This window comes from Heterocephalus glaber, unplaced genomic scaffold (genome assembly GCF_053883595.1).
Source record: "Heterocephalus glaber isolate CG9 unplaced genomic scaffold, H.glaber_assembly_v1.0 deba00000281, whole genome shotgun sequence".
Lineage (NCBI taxonomy): Eukaryota > Metazoa > Chordata > Mammalia > Rodentia > Bathyergidae > Heterocephalus > Heterocephalus glaber.
Window position 1 is genome coordinate 548,121 of NW_028258139.1, and position 24,204 is coordinate 572,324.

General features: G+C 40.0%; 1 protein-coding gene across 3 annotated transcripts in view; it reads right to left on the reverse strand.

Annotated features, from left to right (window-relative positions):
- Positions 1-21,512, reverse strand: part of Xkr4 (XK related 4) — a 445,945-nt gene extending 424,433 nt beyond the window's left edge. For all 3 annotated transcript variants that reach the window (XM_004837504.4, XM_021248791.2, XM_087185383.1), the window contains exon 1: positions 20,558-21,512. In XM_004837504.4, coding sequence (XP_004837561.1) covers positions 20,558-21,369 — 812 coding nt within the window. In that variant the 5' untranslated portion in view covers positions 21,370-21,512. The remainder of the gene's footprint in view (positions 1-20,557) is intronic.
- Between the last annotated feature and the right edge of the window lie 2,692 nt (positions 21,513-24,204).

Here is a 24,204-nt window from a genome sequence, read left to right on the forward strand (position 1 = left end):
TAAAGTCCTTCTCAGCCTGACAGACTTAATAGAGTGGTCATAAAACATTAAAAGCAAAATTCAGTTTCATAAATATTTGTCTAAAATTTTAACACTTCTCCCAAAAATTGTAGATATGGAAACAAATTGAGAAACAGAAAGTGAAAGAAATATTTATACATAACATTAAGACATTAACAATGCTTTGTCATGCGGCAGTAACATTTGATACCAAAGTTTTTTCTATTCAGTACAAAGTACAGCAGAAAAGTATGTGAGTAAATAACTTAGATTATAAAAGATTAACAAGTTCATCTTTCATTGGGTTTCATCCCATAGAAGAAAGCAAAATTTGTAATTTGTTATCTGCTGTTAAGGTTAGCAAAATAAATCAGCTCAATCCTAGTTAATAACATAAAAATTCAAATAAAGATTCTGACAAAACCTTTTAAAAGGTAAAAAAACCAATTTTCTGCCATTCATGTGTGTACAATTTCCATTCAAGTCCATTAGAGGCCGAGCCTAAGCTAAGCAGAGGTAAGTGAATCAGGCTGCTGCCCGGGCAACTGTCCAAGTCTGGCAGAAGCCCAGAGAATTCCAAAGGTGTATGTGTGTTTGTGTGTATATGTCCACTCACTGTACATTTTGTCTTCTGAGAAATCAAATGGTATTTACCTCAGGGTTGCATTTTTAAAATAATAAAATTCAGCAAGTTTATAAATCCATGAAAATTGCTGATCCCAAACATATAAGGACAAATTTGGTTCCCATAGTTTTCTTTACCCTGTGAAAGCAGTTAGTATCAGAATTCAATGCCTAGTTATCTGGTAGAATAATTCCATTGAATTATCTAATAAAATAGTATTCTAACATCTCTAGCATAACTGAAATATTTATAGTAATTTAAATTTTTATTTTATCAATTTCTTATCAAGAAATAATTACATAATTTATACAATGAAGCACAGGTCCTAAATAGTAAATTATTCCCTAATTTTAATGGATCTGAAATTGGACAACTTCATGGTATCTTAACTCTTTCTACAATTACATTGTGAGTCCTGGTTCACTAACTTTATGCTCCTTTAAAAGTCATTTGGCAACAGAGCAGGTGCTCAAAAGTTAGTGTGGAAATGCAAAATGCTACTGCCACTTTGAAAAAAAATGTAGCTGTTTCTTACAAATAAACATTCTCTTCCCATATAATTCAGCAATTGTGCTCCTTGATATCTACCCAAATAAGATGAAAACTTATATATCTACATAAAATCCTGCATATAAATGTTTATAATGGCTCCATTCATAATTGCCACAGCTTGGAAGCAACCAAGATATCTTTCAGTGGGTGAATGGATAAACTGTGGTACATCTATTCAATGGAATATAATTCACCACTAAAAAGAAATGAGCTACCAAGCCGCAAAAAAGCTATAGCATGCAAGCACAAGGTCCTGAGTTCAATCCCAGTACCAAAAAAAAAAAAAAAGGTTATATCAGAGGCATATATATATATATATATATATACACACACACACAGCACAGAGTGAAAGAAGTCAAGAGATAGTGACATGTGAGTCCAACTGCAAGACATTTTGTAAAAGGCAAAACTACAGACAATAAACAGAAGGGTTACCAAGGGGTTGGGTGGGGCGGGGCAGACAGGAGGGATGAATAAGCAGAGCACAGGGCATTTTTAGGGGAGTGAAACTATTTTGTGTGACAATGTAATGGTGAACATGTTATTAGACATTTTTCAAAATCCATATAATATACAACAGAAAGAGCTAACACTAATGCAAACTATAGATTTTACTTAAAGATAATGTATCAGTATTGGTCCATTCATTGAAAAAAATAGGCACCACCTCAATCTAAGCTGTTAACAATAGGGGAAGATAAAAATAACAGGTAGAGGTGGGGCAGGGCATAAGGAAATTTTCTGTATTTTATATTCATTTTTTCTGTAAATCTAAAACTGCCTAAATGAAGATATAATGGAAGGAAAATACCCAATGGCTCTCAAAAGTGCCTTCCCCTGCAGAATACTGAGCTACTTCTAATCCACAATCCAAAAGTACCAAAGGCACAGAATTCACCGCAACCTAATAAGCTACATGGCCCTGACCATTTGGCTACCTCCATTCACCTACAGAGATCTTTTCCAGGTTGGAGTTCAGAACAGAAGATCATTTCCTAAAATAGAAAAAGTAACTCCCACAGAAAGACAAAGTAACATCTAAATGTGAAGTTTAGGGAATGGAAAAAAGGGAGAATGGAAGTCACACCAAACCCCTTTCAGGCTCAGTAAGAAACGCATGAATCAGTAGCAAAGTTAGGCACCTTTTTTAGGAGGTTGGTTAATCAGCAAACTGGATTACCAAGAATCCCTAACTAATTGCTACAGAGAAATTTCCTAGTAACTGGTGTTGATTGTGAAAGCAAACTCTCCTTCTGATGTGCACATATGTTAATGCACCATTGTAGAAGTTCAGGGTGGTTATTATACTGAGCTGTCACTGGACCGTTAATTATCCACTATACTTATTTAGCTGTACTCTGGTAAATCTTTTTTAATTGCCCAGGCTGCATTTACAAAGCATCTTTATTTAACATGCTCCCAACTCTGTTTATGTTTACGTCTTTTCCAATAACTCATTAAATAGAGTCCTTAAACAGTTCTATCAGAATCTTTAGTGAGAACTCAGCCAAGCCCACTAAGTGGTTTATTTCACTCACTCATTATAGATCATTTTAATGTTCTGAATAGTTTTCAAGTCCATCCCTCACTGGTGTCCCCCTTTCCCTGCCGCTGTAGAGCACAGGTGATACTTTTCCAGTATTTCCAAACTGTGATTCAATCTTTCTTACTGAGAAAACATAACTGAAAATATTTATCTGAGTGTATACCCTGAGCCATCTGTCCAAAACATATCTATGGAAGTGCCCAAGGCCCTGGTTAATCCAGCCGCAAAACCACTTCTCATCTACTTTTTTTTTTTTTTTTTTTTTGGTACTGGGGATCAAACTCAGGACCTTGTGCTTGAGAGACAGGTGCTGGAACCTCTGAGCTAAATCCCCAGCCCTCATCTACTCTTATCTTTTCCCTCACACCTCCCAGTTCAGACCTTCACACCACAGAAGCCTTTCCATCCATTCTTTTCTCTGTGTAGGGCATTCTCTTAGGTTCTACTCAAAAGTCACTCCCTCTGTGAAACCTTCAAGGCACAAATCCCCAGCACTCCCCTACTCTTCCAAACAATTATATTCTTCCCCTTGATGATGAGGCCTGATATCTTTGAGGTATAAGTTGTTACAAATAAAAGATACTCTTGCAGGCCAGTGAAGTCCTTGAAGTGGGAGAGCACATTTTATTATTAATCTTGTGTGCTCTGGGTGTCCACAAGGCGAATGCTTGATAAATATTTATTAAATGAATGAATGAAGGTATTTTCCTTCCGGAGCATCTGATTTTAATTAAATTGTATCTGCTTTTTCCAACATATCCTATCTGTATAATCACATGATCATGTGTAGACATAAAAGAAAATCATGGAAAAAAAAGCAATGGTACACATTGTGTACTTTTCTGAGAGCATACAAGTTTGAATATTAATAAATCTAAGTAAACTAGAACTCATTTTCTGCCATAAAGTATATTTGGAAATCATCTAGTCTGTCTGGAATAACTATATATTGGACAAAAGTCATTGAACTTAAAAGAAAAATGGTGTTCACATTTTTAATTGAATGCTACCAAAAAAATTTAAAGTAAGACCAGACGGCAGTTGGACAGCCCCATCAAAGCAACTCATATCCACTTTTTTTTGGGGGGGGGGTGTATCTTTTAAAGAGTCATAGTGGACTTGTTTTGACTTTTAAAAATGAACATTTAGAATTGCTTTTATAAAGACTAACTCTATGTGATTCTTAAAATTTTGAATTACATGCATTTAAGAACAAATGTTGTAGCATTTGCATATGCTGGACTATTAATGTGGGTCCTCTGAGAGAGAATTTGAGATGAATTTGAAGTCATGTCACACAGATGTAAATTCTGCTGGTCAGAGAGAGAAGAGAGGAAAGACAAAGATGTGACTGAAAGAGGGTTTTGCTTGCATGTTTGTACAGGAATTCATAATTTATGAACATTCATGAGACAGAGCACTAGAATATGCAAAGCATGACTGCATACAAAATGAGGATATAAATACAGGTTAATTACACACTACTCACATGGGAATGGAACTTATTTAGTAGTTTTTAGTGTCATGTATTTCCCCATGGAAATAACATGTATTTTACCAGTAGGTAGCAGGTGAATGTGCCATATTATGGATGAGATTGATCAATAGTGTTTGAAGTCTGGTATGAAGTATCAATCCCAGGAGTTTATCAGACATTTAACCCAGGTCAACAAAATATGAATATTGCTCCCCAAGTACATATATTCAATAAGTCACCTAAAAAGAATGGATACACTCAGTTTAGGAGTTTAGCTTTTGTGTAATTTTAAAGCTCTAAGTGACTTCAGAAATTTTCTGGTTTAATTCTCATTCACCTTTTTTAAAGATGAGAAGATAATAGCAAAGTCAAATGTCAATCTGACTCCTTTCATCAGCTATGTGTTTCCCATTTCTGGTGGTCAGAGGAAAATCCATAATTAGTCTTAATTAGTTCCTACTGAGGTCATGTTGAAATTGCACTCACTCATGTTTTCAGTATAATCGCTCTGTGTGAAAGGTGACGAAAAGCTTCTCCAACTGATCTTGGATTAATTTCTGAACAGTAAAATATAGTGTAAAGAGCATGAGATTTACAAACAAAAGTGATCAAAGTGAGTCTAGGTATTTGATGCTTAGTGGACTGGTGCTCTTGGGCACTTCTCTGAAACTCGGCTGGTCTCTTCTCAAATGGGAGCAATAATCCCTAAGGAGCTGAGGAGAAACCTGGATGATTTGATATGAATGAAAGTGCACACCAAGATACCACAGCCCTTGCAAAAACTCAGCCCTTACTATCCTCATCAAATGCATTTATTAAACCACCAAATAAGCATACCATGTCAGTAGGCATTAAGGAAGACAGAAAGCCAGGATGACAATAAGCTTTACACCTATTAGAAGTTTTGTCTTCTTAAACAGTCAGTTTATACCAGTAAGTAATCCGATTTGCAAAATCTATTGTCAACTGACTCAACAGAGAAACAACTCACGGCTTTCCCCTTGGCAACCGCTGGGAAAGTCTTACCTAGTTTTTAGAAACATTTTACTTGGGATTTCCTCCTCCTCACTCTTCAAAAAGCTCTGACATCATGGAGCTCAGAACTGTTCACTAGAACTGTAATGCAAATCACACAGGTAATTTTAATTTTGTGGTAGCTACATTTGAAAAGTAGGAAACAGAAGGCTGGTGGTATAGCTCAGTAGTAGTTGTACATAGGATGCATGAGGCTGGGGTTTGAACCTTAGCACTAAAAAAGAACAAAACAGATGTAAATAAAAAGTAAGAAACAAAGGTGAAATTAATTTAAATCATAGTTTTTAAATGAATAGACCTAAAACATTATCAGTTCAACATGTGTTCAATATAAGATGAGTAATGATTTATCTATTATCCTTTTCTTCCCATCACTTTAGCACACATCTCAACAGAGACTGGCACATTTCAAGTGCTCAGTAGTCTCAAGTTGCTAGGAGCCACCATACTGAAAAGCTTTACAGGTCCAGAGCCTGGCAGGGTGACCATACCTACTACTAATGAAGCAAATAAAGAAAAAATTACCTTAGTAACTCTCCACAGGACATTCACGAACACTGAACAACACAATCATGTCCTAGCACTTAGAGGGGGCAGGAACCCTAGCAACAAGTGATAGCATAGCAACACCAGTGGTTGTATGGCAGACAAATCTGAAAACTAGTAATCAGAAAAGAAGCATTTCCGGGAAGGTCATTCTTTTCAATCTTGTTCAACATGAAATAAAGACATTGATAATATATGCCTACACAAATGTATATTTCATAAGCCACCATTCTCATGATCTCTTTATTCCAAAATAGAGACATGGACATATTCTGTCATGTTACTGAATGTTGTGTTTCCTCCTTAGGAACATGTGAGAAAGCAAGCAGGAGACCAGGCTAAGCTATCATCCGGTTCCTTCTCACGGTGAGGGGGTTTTCCAGCCTGCTGGGTAACTGTGAGGAGATGAACAGTGCAGAGCAGACTGCTCACCAGAAATCTTGCTGTGTTATTTTACATACCATACCCAGCTAGTTTGTGGCCAGAGTTTATAATCTTTCAGGCCTGCCGTCCTGGTTTAATTTTTTTATTGCTACCTGAGTTCATCTTTCCTAGTGTAGACACAGGCTCTTTGGATCCATGGTGATAACTCCATCCTCATGACCAGGTAGAAATATGGCCAGAGCACTGCATAAAACAGTGAAGAAAGAGCATTCTACATGCAGAATTATGTTCCTAGAGATCAGTTCTGAAACATAAAACCTAAAAATCACAAATTTTTAATAAGGATTTAAGTGTTTCTCTTCCTTCACCAGTAGCTTTCATATTTTTGCTTATTGCCTACAAGGAGATTTCTCCATGCATGCATGTATATAAGCAGGCCTATCACTATTAATTTCTAAGCAACAATTCACTATCGTACTAGGAGAGCTAACTTTGGTGCAAAAACTAGTTATAATGTCTGGATCATCCAGATTTCCCATTAATGTCCAGTTCAAATTAGCCTTTCCTGAAAGGAGGGAATGGAATTAATATGAGAAAATGAAAAAATGGAAACAAAGTCTTTGTAAATAGGGAGGGATGGAGGGGTTGAAGGAAGGGCAGGGGAAAGGGGAAAAAATTAGAACCAAGAGAGATTATGCAAATTTCCAAAGATGAATGTCATTATATTGTATACCTAAAATGTACCAATAAAATAAAAATTTTTTTAAAATTAGCCTTTCCTGACCATTTGTGCTAAAAGGTCCTTCTTTGGTAGAAAACTCATGCTTTCCAAACTCCACGTGCATACAAATCACCTGGGGGTTATATTAAACTATAGGTTGCCATTCAGGAGGCCTACAGGGGGCCAGAGATTCTGCATCACTGAGTAATTCTGCATTTTCTGAGTAATTCCAAAGAGCTATATATGTTTCCAGTCCACAGGGCCCACAGCAAGCCACAGGCAGATTTTTGTAGATATACACGTTTTGCCTCCTCTCCTTATTAGTAAACTTTGAGAACATATTCTTTTTCATTATTTTCCTTGCTGTATCTTTAAGCAGATGTTCGTAGAGTCCACAGATAAAGGGTTACCATCGGTCACTTCTTTTGGCACTCCAATCTCAGTAACTGAATAAAGTGATCAAGTGGTGATTTAGACTAGGAGCTGAGAATGACCTTGTGTTTTATCCATGTGGTTAAGTGTGAACCTGCCTGCAATTCCAAATCCCTGCCCTCCCCTCAGTGGGATTAGAAATTAATCTACAGGTTCAGGCTTTGCGCTCAGTATCTGACCGGGAAAAATAAGACACTGAGAAGAGAAATCAAGCCACTTTCCCCTCAGTTTTACATTTGAAGCATGAGATTCAGTTTGCTGCCTTTATGTCCCTGTTTCCTAATTTTCACCTTCCTCTAACACAGATTGAGTTTTTGCAATCTGAAAATTCTACATTGAAATACTCCAACATCCAAAACTTACTGCGTGCTAACAGGATTCCACAAGTGGAAAGTTCAGAATGCCCCGCATGGACAGGTGAGATAGTGACCACTTTGCTCTCTCACAATTCACTGAATACAAACTTTGCTCCATGCAGAATATTATTTGAAACACTGTGTAAAGTTACCTTCATGTTATATGCAAAACATGTTTTACGTATAAGGCATATGTAAAATGTCAGCGAATTTTGTGTTTAGACTTGGGTCCTATCCCCTACCATTATGTACATGGGAATATTTCAAAATCCAAAAAGTCCAAAATCCAAAATACTTCTAGTTCTAAGAATTTTGAGTAAGGAATACTCAGATGTGTCTCTGTAAGTTTCTTTCTAGACTCTGCTTGGATTTTCAGGCTTCTGATACACTCTTCATTTGTGATGATGAACTTTGGTCTTAACCCTCTGGATGCTGACTTATTTCTGATAACATGAAACTTTCTGGTCAAATATCCTCTGACCCTAGACCCCAGACCCCAGAGCCCACTGATGTCCTCAGTAACAAGTTTACCCGACAAACTGACCAGTTTTACAATTTTAGTTTTGCCTTCTTTGATTATAGAACAAATTCATCTAACAGAAGCATGGCCTGGCTAGGGTAGCCCCCCTTGTTAAGCTCTGCTAGGATGCGTTTTATAATGTGAGTCAGAATAATTTTCCAATTCCTGCTTCTAAAGATTGAGCATTTGTCTCCTGATTATTGGATAAAATTCTCTATTTTTTTCCCCATCTCTCTCATGGCTAAATCCTACGCTCCTATTAGCAAGTCACAGAAGGAATTTATAATATTTTCTAGAGTATTGGGTCATGCTTGTTTAGTGAAAACTTCAGGCTCCCTCTCCTTTATTCATTTAATTCAAACCTTATTTTGAAGTAGGTCAATATCTCTTTAAATAATTGTAATTGTTGATTACTTCTCAAAAACAGGAATATAACTAATATTTAATCTTTCATTAGCATGGCATTAGGTTACCTGCTGTCATGTAGAACTCAATTTTTCAAACCAGATCCTCACTACATCAGGAAACAATCTGACAGGACATTACTACTCTTTTTTTTTTTTGGTAGCAGGGATTGAACTTGGGACCTTGTGCTTGCGAGGCAGTTGGTGGAACCACTGAGCTAAATCCCCAACCTGGGACACTACTACTTTTAATGGTGGTACATCTCCTGGAAGCACAAAGCCCTGTGAGACACATTTCCTAACATGTATGTTACTATGAAAATTCCAAGTATCATAAATTATATGGGGAGTCTTCTGGAACTGACCTACATTTAAAAATGATTGCTATTAATTTTACTTTGGCAAAACAGAACATTAATTAACAAGTTTAAAGTCTATCAAAACAAAAGAAGCCTTTACAAAACCTTTTCCCTGTTTCTCTTTAAGAACGGTTCCTCATTAACACTGTCACAGTGACATTGACTATGCCATGAACTAATGATGGAAGCAATGAGAGACCATTTCATTACTGTTACTGCTACAACTGCCACCTTTGTTTTGATTTTTGACTCTCTGCTAAAGAAGAGAGAGATTTCAAGAGCATTGAGCCACAAACAGATCTTTATTCATAACTATTATCAAAGCTGCCAAAAAATGGAAGTCAGGCTGTTTTTTGCATGGACGAAATTTCTCATACTGTTAATGCAGCAAGGTAACTTTGTCTTCTTTACATTTTATGTACTCCATGGGAAGTCAAACCAAAGTCATCTCAAGTTGCTTTTCAAGTCATATTTGTGGTAGAGTCCACTTCTTTTATATGTACATGACTTTGTGTTTGACTAATCTTAACTCACCCCACATGCTGCCCACTGCTGTTTGTACCAAAGGATTCCCTTGACAGAAATATGGCATATATATAAATTAAACAAAAAAGTGCAACTGACTCAAACAGCCTACCTATGAATCATGAAAATGAGAAAATACTTGACATATTTAGTTCAGAAAATCTTTAAATAGATGTTTAAATTTTTTAAAACTTGAAAATTTTAAATGTTGACTTGGGGTTAAAAAATTGTTCAGCTTCACAACAGATTTCTAACATCCTAGAGTCCAGGTAATTTCCATGCCGGAAAGATTAATGCAATGCTCTTTCCTAGCACAGTGTAGCACAGCCCAATTCTTCAGTAAGCATGGGCATGGATATAATATCTTTGTATATAATTTAAATTCCATTTCCAGCATATTAAATCAGTGACAATACAACCCAGGACAAGCTTTTAATTTAAACGCAAATCTAGCTCTAACAATAGTCTTCTCATTGACGTAATGGATAGTTCTTTGGAAGCCTGTGAAGCATTGCCCTTATTTGTTAATTGTGGCACTTCAGCTGGGCATACCTCACTATGTGAGACACAGAGGACAATTCCGGTATCTTAGAATTAGTGATATGGAACACTTTTAACATCAATTGCAAACACTTAGATGTGCACTGTCATGAAAATAGTTTTACTGATCATAACTAATATTTGGACGTGACAAAAAATTAGTCTCATTACAGAAATAAGCTTAAGAGTCTCTCCTCGTGTACAAATAATAGCACTTCCTGGGGGTTTAGACACTAATATCATCAGTTCTGGAAAGTCCTCTGTAAATCCCTGTGACTAACATAAACAGCAGAAGGTGATACTGGTGACCTTAAAAGAACTCATACAAAATTCCTGGCTTATAGACTCAGGATACTGGGCAAGTAAAATAATTTATAAGAACAGCATCAGAACTTTAGGCCTGGAAAGAACTGTAGAAAATATTTTGAGCAACCATAACCTACAGATAGAAAAACTCATCCACAGAAGGAGGAACCCATAAGATCTAAACTCTGTGGTATCAAAGAGGCTGTGCTAGCCAGGGATTTAGCTCAGTGGTTCCACCGCCTGCCTTGCAAGTGCAAGGTCCTGAGTTTGATCCCTGGTACCGAAAAAAAAAAAAAAGAGGCTGTTCTGCATCATCAGTTAGTTACACACAACCCCAAGCAGTCAGGTGTCCTGCCTGAATCTGTGGTGATTGTTTAGCCACATCATCTCTCTAATACCCCATTTAGTCCATTTCCAAAAGAATTAAATGTCTAAATAAGATCCACCACTGACAATCTAACTGTAACCCTCCTCCTCTATTCTAGGGCTAGAAAAGATTTAATGGTATAATTCAGACCACCTCCACTGGGTTTCTGGTCTGTCTCATATTTCCATTTCAACCCCTTCTTTAGTTTCTCTTGAAATTAGCAATCAATATTATCTCTGTACATATACCAGGTGAGAAATTATGTCTTATTATAGAGCTGTAAACTTCGAGTAGACAGAAGTACAAAACACTGCCCCAAATTCTGTATATAAATATATCCTCAGATAGTCAAGGAATAAGTAAGAATTAAATGAAAAATATCTATCTCAAATCTTCCCCAGTTCAACTATTCTATCAGCAAGAACAAGAATGCAGGGCCGGGGATTTAGCTCAGTGGTTCCACCGCCTGCCTTGCAAGCGCAAGGTCCCGAGTTCGATCCCTGGTACAAAAAAAAAGGAACAAGAATGGAAAACTGGGCTTTTAGATGAATTTTTCTCACAAGGTGGCTAGAACTTCATGAAATGTAGTCCCATTTCCCCACTAGTAATACATACATAAGAATGAGCTGGGGTGATTCCTTCTATCCTTACTAGATAACACTGAATTTTCTGATTCACTATGCCATTAGAAACTCAACACTATGCTCATTAGAAACTCAACTTTAGCTACATGCTCATCAGGAAGAAAGAATAATACCTAGATCTTGTTTACTGATCAGTAGATATTCACTGAGTTCCTCCCTAACCCATTATGCCATCAGTTACCAAGGACACCATGATGTAGCCGGCAGGATGTGACTTGCTAGGTCTTCAGAATCCAGCAAGGCCAACCAAGAATTTATTTACTGTTGAGAACTGCTGAATGTGATCTTCCCAGACATCCATCCAGCAATAAAAACATTTTATAAGATCACACCCAATAAACACTGTGTGTCTTGCACCAAACAATACCTGTTATGGCTTGTGTTTAGATGTCCCCTAAAAATTTCATGCGATTATAGGTGGAGTTTTTTTCAGAGGTGGCTGGATCTAGACCGTGTGACACTGGAACTGATTCATGGTGCAATGCTAGGCTTAAGGGCTCTAGGATAAAGGGCATGCGTGCTACCCAACCTAAGTCGCCTGGATAAGATAAACTGGGCAAAAAGACCGTTAAGGACCCTTGCTTACTTGCTCTCACCTGTCTGCTTGCCATGGACTGTTTCTCCTCCAGGATGTCCCTCTGCCATGCCACCCTGCCTTGAAGCCAGCCAGTTATGGACTGTAACCTCTACAAACTGTGAATAAACCTAAATAAACCTAAATAAACCTTTCCTCCTTTAACTTTGGGTGTCCAGTATTTTGTCTCAGCAATGAAAGAAGTAACTAAGATAATACCTTGTATTTCATAAGGCATAAGAATGCTAAATCTAGTTTAAATCCCTTGTTTTCATCAGTTTATTTAGTGTGCCATACAAATTTAATAAAGCCAGACAAAAGAAATGATTTAGTCAGATTAGTGAGTACATAAAAAGGGAAATCATTGCACATATCTGTTATGCTGAAATTGGTGTTAAGTTCACAGGTAAACCATTTCATTCAAGCTGTAAGACACAGAACAAATCTAATAACAAATTGTGTACTTGGCTATTCAATCATTAAAGAATTTTTCTGTAACTGAACAAAAACTTTAGAAGCTCCTGGCCCAGGAATTTGTGCACACTGTTCAAAACAGAAAGTATATGTATGTACAGATGCTGCATTCAACTCCCCTATGAAGACAGTCTTAAACTCTCTTTCTGTTTGGTCTGGTACTAAATATAAACCTTTTTTACCCTGTGAGGCAAACAGTTCAATTGAATGCAAAGAGTGTACAACTTTTCCACTAGTTACTAAACTAGTTACTAAGACTATATCACATAAGTGTATCCACCACTGGCAATTATACATAAAGTATTCTAATTCATACAGAAACCCAAGTAAATGCACAAGGAGCTGTCTGTGTAGATTTATATCCATTAACTAACTCAAAGATTTAAATACTAAGCCTAGCCCAACACTCAAAGATTTAAATACTAGCCCAGGAGTAAGGTATGGGTTTGCAGTGCTCCAGGGAAAATACTGGGTCCATAAACCAAGGAAGAGATTTTAAAGCATTATACAGTATTGTAAGAAAAATGCCTTCCACTTCTTTCACTCACAAAAAGTCTAGATCAACAAGTAATGATTAAAATGATCACAACAGAGCCGGGGATGTAGCTCAGCAGCACAGTGCCTGTCTGGCAAGCTCAAGGTCCTGAAGTTGGATCCCCAGTACAAAAAGAAAAAAAAATTATCATAACATCTCAGGGCTGGAAGATGATATTCTCATGCAGTGCTCTGTGCGATAGTTAAGCAAGAGGGGAAGGGTAACAAGGATCAAGACACGATATTTACATTTACCAATTCTCCACGATCAATGTATTTATCTGTACTGCAAACGTATACTAAAAGGGAAACATAAATAAATAAATAAACAAACTAACCCTGCATTAAAAATAAAATTTAAAGGGCCAGGGATTTAGCTCAGTGGTGCCACCGCCTGCCTTGCAAGTGCAAGATCCTGAGTTCGGTCCCTGGTACAAAAAAATAAAAATAAAATAAAATTTAAACAGACAGTTAAAGTTCCTATACACATCTCCGCCTAGCTTTTCAAATTATGCTTAGATACCTGAGTAACAGGAACTCACTCATTGCTTCTAAGAAATTTTAGATCATCTGTGGATACCTTTTATTACTTAAAAATTCTTATATCACATCAAGAATTTCTTCCTATAGGTCCCAATCCTTGTGTGTGTTTATGTTTGTTTATGTGTGTGTGTGTGTGTGTGTGTGTAGCCAGAGATAGAAAACAGGACCTCACACATGCTAGGTAGTTACTTACCCCTGTGCTACATCCCCAGGAAAGTCTCATTCATTTTTCTCAATAGGGCCAACTCAGAATTTCAATGCCTTTTCCACATTCCAATCCTTCAGTCCTTACTAGGGTGCTCTCAAGATTTCAGACTTCTCTCTACCCAATTGTTTTCAGTCTCATCAACCATTTTTCACATTGCCTTTATCCCTTCCCACATAAGTGTTGAATTGTAGCCTAGCATCTGTACAAAAATATGTGACCTAAAGAAGAAAACATTTAAAATTCTGTCTCCATTTATACATATGCAAAAAGAAAATGCTAAGTCAAAGATTACTGTGAGAAGGAAATAAAAGAGTAAGCTTCCTGAAAATGTGAATGTACTACAGAAATATAAGGATCATGTTTGTATAGACCAGGAAGCCTAAACAGCAGTAAGGCTAAGATGACCACATTCTAAGAAAAATTCCTTCAAACAGTATTCCAAAATAAACTTTTGCAAAGAATTTATTTTTATATAGTTATGGTTAAACATTTCAAGCAATTTGTTCTTCTGAAAAACAACTCTCCACTATGTTGAATCTATTTATATGCCCTAACAATATCCAAACTCAAAGCCTGTGAAGCCAGCATATTTTTAGTACTGGAAGAGACATGACTATGTCACAGTGGAATTAACGACATAGCCCCTGAAAGTTCCGACTTACTGCTATTCCTTTGAATAATACAATACATTAACACTTGTGTTAACCCTCACCCCTTATAATCCTTCTGTTATGGTTTATATCAAGATGTCCCTCAAGAGCCTCATGCCCTCTTGGGCAGGGCTTTTGGAAGGTGACCGAATTATGGAGACATAGCTGACTTGCTGTTAGGAAGTGGGGTTGGTCAGAAGAGGTAGGTCACTGGGTTTATCACCCTCTCCTGATCTGCCCTTTACTCTCTGCTTCCTAACCCCAACACCTCTAGGCAGCTCTCCTCCAACATCCCCTTCTGCCATAGTGTCCTGCCTTGGAGCCAGCCAACTCTAAACTGAAGCATAAGCCAATATACACCATTCTTTCCTTTCCTTAAGTTGTAGGGGACTAGTATTTTGTCCCAGCAATCGGGAAAGTAACTAAGACACTTTCAAAAGCTCTTTCATTCCCACAGAAATAAACTAAATTCCTATCATTATCTAGGTCAACTAATTCTTCATCCTTATTTCTACTCTCCTTCACTCCATATTTAGAGCACAGACAGTTAACCTGCCCTGTTCTTTCTTGCCTCTTTGTCCTTATGCATTGTTGTACTCAAGTAACTAATTCAACAACTCAGCTTATTCAGACAGCAGCTTTTCTTGCCGTCAAAGCTTTTATAGATATTCCCTGCTCCAGAGCATATTTCCTGAACCACTAAGGTGGTCTGAGAGTTTGAGTTTCCTTCTCCTCCCCCTCCCCATACTGGGGATCAAACTCAGGACCTTGCGCTTGCAAGGCAGGGAAGGCACCACTGAGCTAAACCCCTGGCCTTCCTATTTCTATTATCATAGTCTTCCGATATTGAAATTGTTTGCTTTTCTTTCTCATCAGACAGTAAGTAGATTTCTTGAAAAGAAATGTGATAAAAAGAATATGATGAATGTATAAGTTAAGAAATTTATTACAGTAAAAGACACACTGTCATTAATCCTGCTCAAAATATTCCCCTTCACATCAAACACACTTAACCTATCATTCTTGTTACTTTTTGAAGCAATTCAGGAAGTTCTCTTTTGTGTATGTGTTTTCATGACTGCCTCATGTCCTGAATCAATTCAAAATTTTACGGCAATTTTGGTCAAATAAAAACATCACAGGGGGCCTGGGATTTAGCTCACTGGCACTGTGCCTGCCTCATAAGTGCAAGGTCTTGAGTTCAATCCCCAGTACCACAAAAACAAAACAACAACAAAAAAGTCACAGTGTGTCCTCATCCACCTCATTCACCAGATCTGGCACTATGTGACTTCTAGTTCTTCCCCAAAGTCAAAATGTCCATGAAAGGCATACATTTTAAATTGATTCATAGGCCGGGGATTTAGCTCAGTGGTTCCATCGCCTGCCTCCCAAGTGTAAGGTCCTGAGTTCGATCCCCAGTACCAAAAAAAAAAGTTAAATTGATTCATGACATGGAGGCAGCCAGAACAGCACAAGGAAAGGTATTTATGAAAGAGGACTTCCAAACTGCTTCAGAAAAATGGCAAGAATGATAGGATAAGTGTGTTTGAAGCATGGAGGAGTATCTTGAGGGGGATCAATAGCAATGTGTCTTTTACTGCAATAAATTTTGAGTTTAAACATACACTGTCTTTTTATCACACCTCATTTTATTCAACCTAATGTACTCAATTACTAGCACAGTGCCTTGCCTAGTAAATACTAAATATATGTTCAATGAACAAAGTGCTTAACATGCACAGAGACAGAACACAAATACAGTGGTACCTCAATACTCATCAAAATGAAGAGTATCAAAATGATGATTACCAAACAAATTGTTTGGCTGGAAAGTGTAGCCCGTCATAAGGCAATTGACACCAACAGTACTAACTTGTGTCCTGAATAGTAAATAAATGATGAGTATTAGGACAAAAATTTTCACATTGAAATGCATCAAGTACCAAATATGACTAGTTTCAAAGAAGAAAATACCCATTCAATGAACAAGCAATTGGCATCACTCTTGCCTAATCGTATCAGAATTTAATAAAGATATAATCTACATTATTGTCTTACCCACTCCTATTTCTAGAGCCTCTATCATTTGCAAATAACTTTTTGCCTACTTACATACATTAGGCTATTTTACTCAGTAATGCCACGACAAGATCAAGTTACTCAGCTGGAATTTGATATAACAACTTTAGTATGTCCTAAACAGCACTGGACTTAGGAGTCAAAAATCTGAGCTCAAGTCCTTATTCTACAATTGAACTTCTGATATGGTATTGAAAAGATCTCGTAACTAGTCTACACTCCACCTCACTTTCTCCCTTTCCTACTTGTCATCCCTATGATGGTAAATGTTAATTTTATGCAATTTAGTTATTATTATCCAAGTTAGCATGTGGAGATAGCTAATAAAGCTAGAAGGTACATAGACTTTAGGATAAGACAAGTCTGGTTTTAATAGTTGGACAACACTGGGCAAGTCACTCAACATCTCTGAGCCAGTTTTTTCAAATATAGATATATTAATAATTTTAATTATAAATCTTAGATAAAGAGTACAAAAACATTTATAGATATTTATGTGCCAAATAAAATTGTTACTATTATTCATTTTTGGTCAAGTTTAAGGATGGCACAGAACATTTCTGAAGGTTTTATATGCCACACCAACACAAGCACATTTAATAGGTGTGCATTTAAAAATTATTCACAATTGCTACACATTGGCTTATTAAGGGCTCTGAGAAGTTGTACTATAGAGAGATGTTGAACTTTGTTTATCCTATGGTTTTCTCCATTTATTTGAACATGGGACACATTTCAATGCCTTGTGGAATATCAAGCATGATAAAGAGCAGAACAAACTTCTCTTTCATCATATCTTTCTCACATGACTCAATGGAAGCAACTCAAGAAACAAAATCCCAAATAACAAAAGCACTCCCCACTCTGCAGTCGTTGGCATATACTTTGCAATGTTCCTATTTTCTGGATAACAACTGCGAGAGTAACATTTACAAATTCTAAAGAAAAAGACATTTAGACATAATTGATCATGGGTATGAGTGCTAAAAGCTGTTCTCATTGGGCATTTGTGATTTCCATTGGCTAAACTGCATTCTAGGTAATTTCTGAAATCATATGAAAATAATAAAGAAACTACTTTCTCATTCATTTGCAGGCACAGATCCATTAAAGCCGTAATTGTTCTTTTCACATGGTACCAAAAGTTCACTTCATTATTCCAAATAGCTCTTTCCTAGCATCACCTCCTATGACTTTAAAAGCTGCCATTAATTTCCCATTAGTAAACTTTAATTAAAATGAATATGTATCATTGCTTTTAGCAGTTGCATTTGTAATACTTGTATAAATACATGCAAGTTTTACCCACAATGTTTCAAATGGCTTATTTCCGAACAAACACTTTGATGTTGTTTCAAAAGATTTTATCTGCAGAAAGTTTTGAGAATCTAGCCCTTCCCTAAAATAACTAGAATTACATGGAAATGCAATGAACAGTTACAACCTAGCTAAAATCTATTTTATTAATTCCAGAAAGTAGCATTTTAAAACATGAATAATGACCTCGGAGCTTTGGATCATCAATATCTTCTGGTTTGTAGTATTTATATCAACATATTGAAAAGGAAAGTTAGAACAAGCAGGGGTATGCTTGCAGTATTTTGAGGAATCACAGTGGCTTACATCTACTAGGTCTAATACAATAATCTGAGATAAGTCATATTTTACCAGTTTATTCTTAAAGATGCATCCAAGTTCCATTTAATACTCAGTGAAATAGGAACACTTTACAATGCACCCAAGTGTTACATTCCATAAATTTTCCTATCCTTTATGATTTATTAGGTCAAAATGTTTGTTTAAACATGCTTTATAAAAAGAAAATGAGCCTGATCAGTCTTATATAAAGTTTTCACCAGGTTACCCTTGTATCCCCAAATATTCTAAACCAGAATCTAAGAATACTTAGATCAGATGACAATTCACACTTCCATACTAAACACATCATCTTGAAAATATGTGAAAAACATCTGATAATATTTCTGATCTTATCTCTTCGTTATCAAAATAAACTTCAGAACCTCTAAGGAAAGCACTATAGAAATGCTCAACCAAAAAGGAGCCATGTGCTTCTCCCAGGGTTACATGGCACTGTGCATCTGTTTGACAGACTGTGGTTTTCTTTCTTCATTTAACCCTACCCTTCCATCCATTCTCCTTATTGATAGCTTTTCTGTAAGACCTATTGACCCAGTGGCCATAGTCTCACTGAGATGTTTTTAGACTCTTATCTTTTCTTAATCATTTCTCACTTTCTGCATTTCCTGAGAAAATTAAACATCATTTTCAGTGAGGAAAATGTCCAGTAAACACAATTTTAACAATTTCTTCAGTTCATTGAAGTTGATATCATTTTTTTATAACACATGCATTGTTTTTTGATTAACAGAATTGAGATACATTTGCATGGTTGGCATATATCTAGAAGCTTTAAAAGTGATTAAAAGGAAGTGATATCCAAATTGTGCATAAAGTTTGAAAAAGTCAATAAACAGAATGGTAAGCTTCATTTACCAAATTACGAGATTAAAAATGCTAATGATCTGCATCCCAGTCACTAAATACTTTCAGTAATTAAATAAGCATTCTAGTTCTTCATCATACTTGAAGAACAGCATTAAACTGTAAGCATTCCCAATAGTCATGGATGGGAAATAGAGCTATCACAGTCAAGTGACATTTCACAGAGTCTCCTGGAATCTGAAAAACGGATGTTTCCAACATCAATTTGACTGCATATCATACAGCACTCCAGAAAGTATCTCCTAAAAAACAAAAATTTTCATAATCTGAAAAGTCAATTATTGACAATGTTTATTCTGGTGTAAATGAAGCAGGGGTCCCAGGAAAGATGGTGAATCATCACACTTGCTCTTCTTAGAGAAGAGCTATTGTTCATCATAAACTAAAAGAAGTTTGTGGTTCTAATTCACGATTGCACTAAGTTGTTTTCCATGTGGGATCAGCACAGGCAACAACTTATGTCATTTATCACAAAACAACTACAAACAAAAATTTAAAAAGAACACTAGTATAGCAGAGTGCAGTCCCATATTGGTGCACTTTCTAGGGAGTTTCCACATTTTACTTATTCTATGTACTGACTGAGTCATTTTAAATCCAAAAAAATCTGTAATTTGTTAGTATCTCTATACTATCACACACATAATTTTTGTAGATGTAAAGCATTGCTTTCAAAAGCATCGAAAACATAAAAATCAAAAGAACATATTCCTGAACATATTATTCTATTATATCCCTAAATCTAAGTTGTGAGTGTTCTAGTGATGGTTTCCCTCTGCCAAATAAGTGTAACCCTGTATTCCATTTGGTAAGTGAAAGTGAGATCTATGTAAAAACTGAGCACACTTAGAAAAGGGTGGTGCACTGTACAAACTTTAATCGCACTTGGCATCTTCATTGGCTGCTTTGCTACTTGTCATCTGATCTACCAAGTGTTCTCAGCTATGAGAAAGTAGATGTGGAGTTATTGCAGGATGATCAGAAGATGCACCATGTAAGTCTGAGTCCCCTACGGCGTACTTGTTCATGATCAGACACATATACATGAATAATATATATTCCTATGTGGATATATAATAAGTCAAGTTCCTACTAAGCACTTTACTCCAAGTATAGTCCTTCTCTAGCTGTGATCATTAAAATGTGGGTACTTTTGAGCAGAGACAATTCCTATGTAAGTATAATCAGTATTTTTTCCCAGGGAACGAAAGAAACCATCAAAATTAAAACGTGCACTTCGTATTCAACATAATAAAAAGGATTTTTAGAAAGTGTAAAGGTGATCCTTTCCTACTCACTGAAATTATAACACTAAAAACGGGGTTCGGGTTGTAGCATATAAAGGGAGAAGCTTGTGAGGCAAAGTAGGAAGACGGAAGGAGGTGACAGAAATCACTTCGCTGCTCTTTCCCGGTTTCTCAGTTCCCTCCCACCCTGAAAGAGACCTCCCCCCAAAATATTTTTTAAAATGCAAACCCCAGTCTAAAAAAACAAACCAAAACTGCAAACTGACAAGAGCGTGACTAGAGCTACTACCACGGCAGCCCTAAACGATTTCGTGCAAAAGCAAAGCTGTGGGAATGTAGCAGCAGCAGCAAATCTCCCTCGTCCCCCACCCCTGATACGGTACCTCCAGATCTGCCCGAGCTGCAAGATGTGGATGAGTGACTGCAGGAGCCAGATGCAGAAGGAGCAGGACGCAGACCTGTGTTTGCTGCTGGCCCGGGTGGCCCCGCTGCTGTTGCTACCGCTGTTGGTGGCCGCGATGTTGCTCTTGCTGGCGTTGGAGGCTTGCCTTTGAGGAGTGGAAGGGCGAGCCTCGCCTTCCCCAGCTGCAGACCCACCGCTGATCACCGTCTTGCAATCAGCTCCAGGCTGCGGGCAGCTGGAGGCGGTGGCGGCGGTCGTGGCGCTGTCCTCGGTGCTGAAATCGTGCACAAACCAGCGGAAACTGAACACTTGCACAGAGAGCGAGCCGAGCACCACGAAGAACAGTGTGAGCCCGAACCACCAGCGCTGGCCGCGCAGGTAGTAGTCCACAGCCAGCCAGATGTCCGTGCCCACGTCCGCGAAGTATACGGCCACGGCGGCCAGGATCCAGAGGCAGTCCCACAGCGAGTAGCGCCGCTGCTCCCTGCCCAGGCGAAGGCACAGCGCCGCCGAGCCCGCCCCGCCGCCGCCCGGGCCCCCCGCTCCGCCGCCCGGGCCCCCGGAGTCCCCAGAGCCGCCGCTCCCCGCGCAGCAGCAGCAGCAGCGCGAGCAACCGCTGCCGTCCGGGCAGCAGCCGGCCCCGGCCGCCTCCTCGTCCTCAGCTCCTGACCCCGACGGTAAGCCCGGCGCCAAGCCCTGCACCGAGCCCGAGTGGTCCGAGTTCTGCAGCGGGGTGAACGCCACGTCGCTGCTCTTCTTCATCTTCAGCCTCCCGTCCGACTTAGCGGCCATGATGCCTCCGAGCCGGAGGAGCGCCCTCTCTTCTCTGACACCTTTCCTCGCCGTCTCCTCCTCCCGCCACCTCCTCGCCTCGCCCCGGCTTCCCTCCCCGGCGCGCGGCGCGCCCTCCTCCTGCTCGTGCGCCCGCCGCCGCCGCCGCCTGCCGCCCGCCGGGCTGGGCGCTGGGCCGGGCTAGCGGCGCGCCTCGGGCCGGCAGGAGCGCCGCCTGGCTGCCTGCGTTAAGCCAAGCCGCTCGCGGTGCCCCGCGGGCGCCCCTGCCCGCCGCCCGCGCTCCTCGCCGGCCCGGCCCAGCAGCCGCCACTCGAGCCGCCGCCGCCGCCAGCAGCAGGAGCAGCAGCGGCCGGCGCGGCGCTCCTCGGACCTGCTCATTCCTCTCCTTCCCGCGCGCGCGCTCCCTCCTCCCGCCGCCTCTCCTCCACCAGCTGACTCCGAGGGAGAGGATGACCTCATCCCTTCCCCTCCAGCTGCCGCCGCTCCCGCCCCGGCCGGCTCGGGAGGGGCGAGGGAGGAGGAGCGGGCCCCGGAGGAGGGGCCGGGACGGAGCGGAGCGGGGCGGCGGGGGAGGACTGGGCTGGCGGGCCGCGGGGTCGGAGACGGAGCGAGCAGGCGAAGGCGGGGCGGAGGGAAGTGCGCAGGGGGAGGGGCAGGAGGCGCCGAGCGGAGGGGTCCGGGCCTCGGGGCAGCGCGTGCACCGGGGGGCGGGCGGCCGGGGGCCCGGGCCGCGCAGGCCTTTCTGTGTTGGGTTCGGGCGCGGGCACCCGGAAAACTGCTAGGCGCGGCTGGTGCCTGCGAGAATTGGGAAAACGGGTTGAACTCGGACGCTGGGGCTCCGAGAGTTGACGGAGGCAGTGGGCGTGCCCGGCTCCGGAGCCCGAGGGAGGCAAAGGCGTGCAGCGTCGGAGCGCGGAGCCCCGGTTGCGCGCCCACCGAGGGCCAGCGGGCCCCCCGGGAACCCTGAGCTCGCGTCCTCAGGAAAAGGAGCCGCCGCCCACCGGCTCTCGCGGGCCGGGGCGCCCTGTTTGGGGAAGATGAGAAGCCGTTCGCGTCCTCTGCGGCCCAGGCCCGAGCGCCTGGCGCGCTCTCGGCCCAGGAAAGGCCGGGCGGCGGCTCCCAGCCGCTCCCTCCCGCAGGTGTGAAGCGCAGCACCCCTGGTGGCCGCTCACTGCGCCGCGGGGCTGAGGGGTGCGGCTGCTGCGCGGGGAAACCCTGTATCTATCTGTCCATTACCTGGCTGGTGGGCCAGGAGTAGAGCGGGGACCTGCCGGCACCTCCCCTGTTTCAAAACTAGAATTAGCGTCTCTTCAAGATGTAGGAGTACAGAGTGGCTGTATGACCTCAGAACTCCAGAAATGACTGGAGTAAATTTAATGTGATCAGAGAGGGTCACCACATTAGATATAAGGATGTATATTATGGTTTCAAAAGATCCTTAAAACCTCAATAAAATATAGTATCTTCGCCTTTTTTTAAATAAGAAAACTTGGACATTGAATTATCTCACTTAACTTTTACACATGTAGGGGCGGAAGAATATAATCCTTAAATTATACTGTGACTCACATACTTATATGGAAGGAGGGGAAGGGAACTCAAAAAGAAAACGTACTAACTCCCCACAATGAATGTAATCATTATGTACTACAAACATTTACTAATAAAAATAAATTTTACAAAAACAGACCAGAGGGAAGTGGCAACCAAGAACACGAGTTGAAGTCTTTTTAGATCTGAAGGCAATGGTAGCATCCTTCAGCTCAGCCCTGCTCCTTCTCTGTGGTAGGCTCCAGGTGAGTTGGAGGTCAGGTGCAGTGACATTCTTAATTACTGGTGTTTTAAAATGGGCACGAATTTCTGTGCATTCAGAATTGGCCAATGCACACATCTTGTGCTAGAGCTCATCAGCTGTTTTTCATCAATCTAGACAAAACGGAATTTACTGCACCCTCTGGATACTTTGTCCTTTATCCTCCTAGAATGGTGCCTAGGGTTCTGCTCTCCTTCGCTTTTGCCTGACATGCTGGTAGAAGGGTGTTGGGCCACAGAGCCCATAAACAATTGTATGGCATGTTCAGATCTAATATTTCTTGTAAAAGTCAAGACCAAGTGGTGGCTGAGGGGCAACAATATACCACTGAGGCATTCAGAATGCCAGGCAAAAGGGTGTGTTTCAAAATCTTGTTTTAAAATTGGGCCCTCTTGGAGCAGGAAAATCCTTTTTTGGAAAACACGCTGTTCTATTTCCCCAGAGTCCAAATATAAAATTCCATCTCCAGGGTGTTACCACTCATGGTGCTTCATGCAAAACCATCAGGGGAAGGAAGGATCTCTTAGGCAACAGGGTCCTGAGAGATAAGAGTGTATTCTAGGTCAAATGCAGTGCCCTAAATTGCACCAGTCGTGAAATGGCCCCGTAGATTATCTAATGGGTTGAAAATCTGGACTGGACTGAAGTTTCCCTTAGAACCGAGATATTTCTTTTTCAATCGTGTCATCTGCACTTAGCACAGCACCTCCACAGACTGTTTGCTCAACAATATTAGTGGAGTGAATGCATGAATTTATAGAAGGAACATTCCATGACGGAAGAATGCTACATTCTGTGCTAATGAATGTTCCCATAGAAACATAGGAATTATGAAAATTTTCTGTTGGGCTTTAAAAAAAATAACTAGTAATGATTTCCTTATTAATACATTTATTCAAAAGCATAAAATTTATCTGATCCACCCCTGGAAAATACTGGCTACCCATAGTCAGTGGAAGGAGTATACAGGTTGAAGGTGAAAGGAGAGCATTCACATCCAAGCTCTGCTAATTACTGGCCCC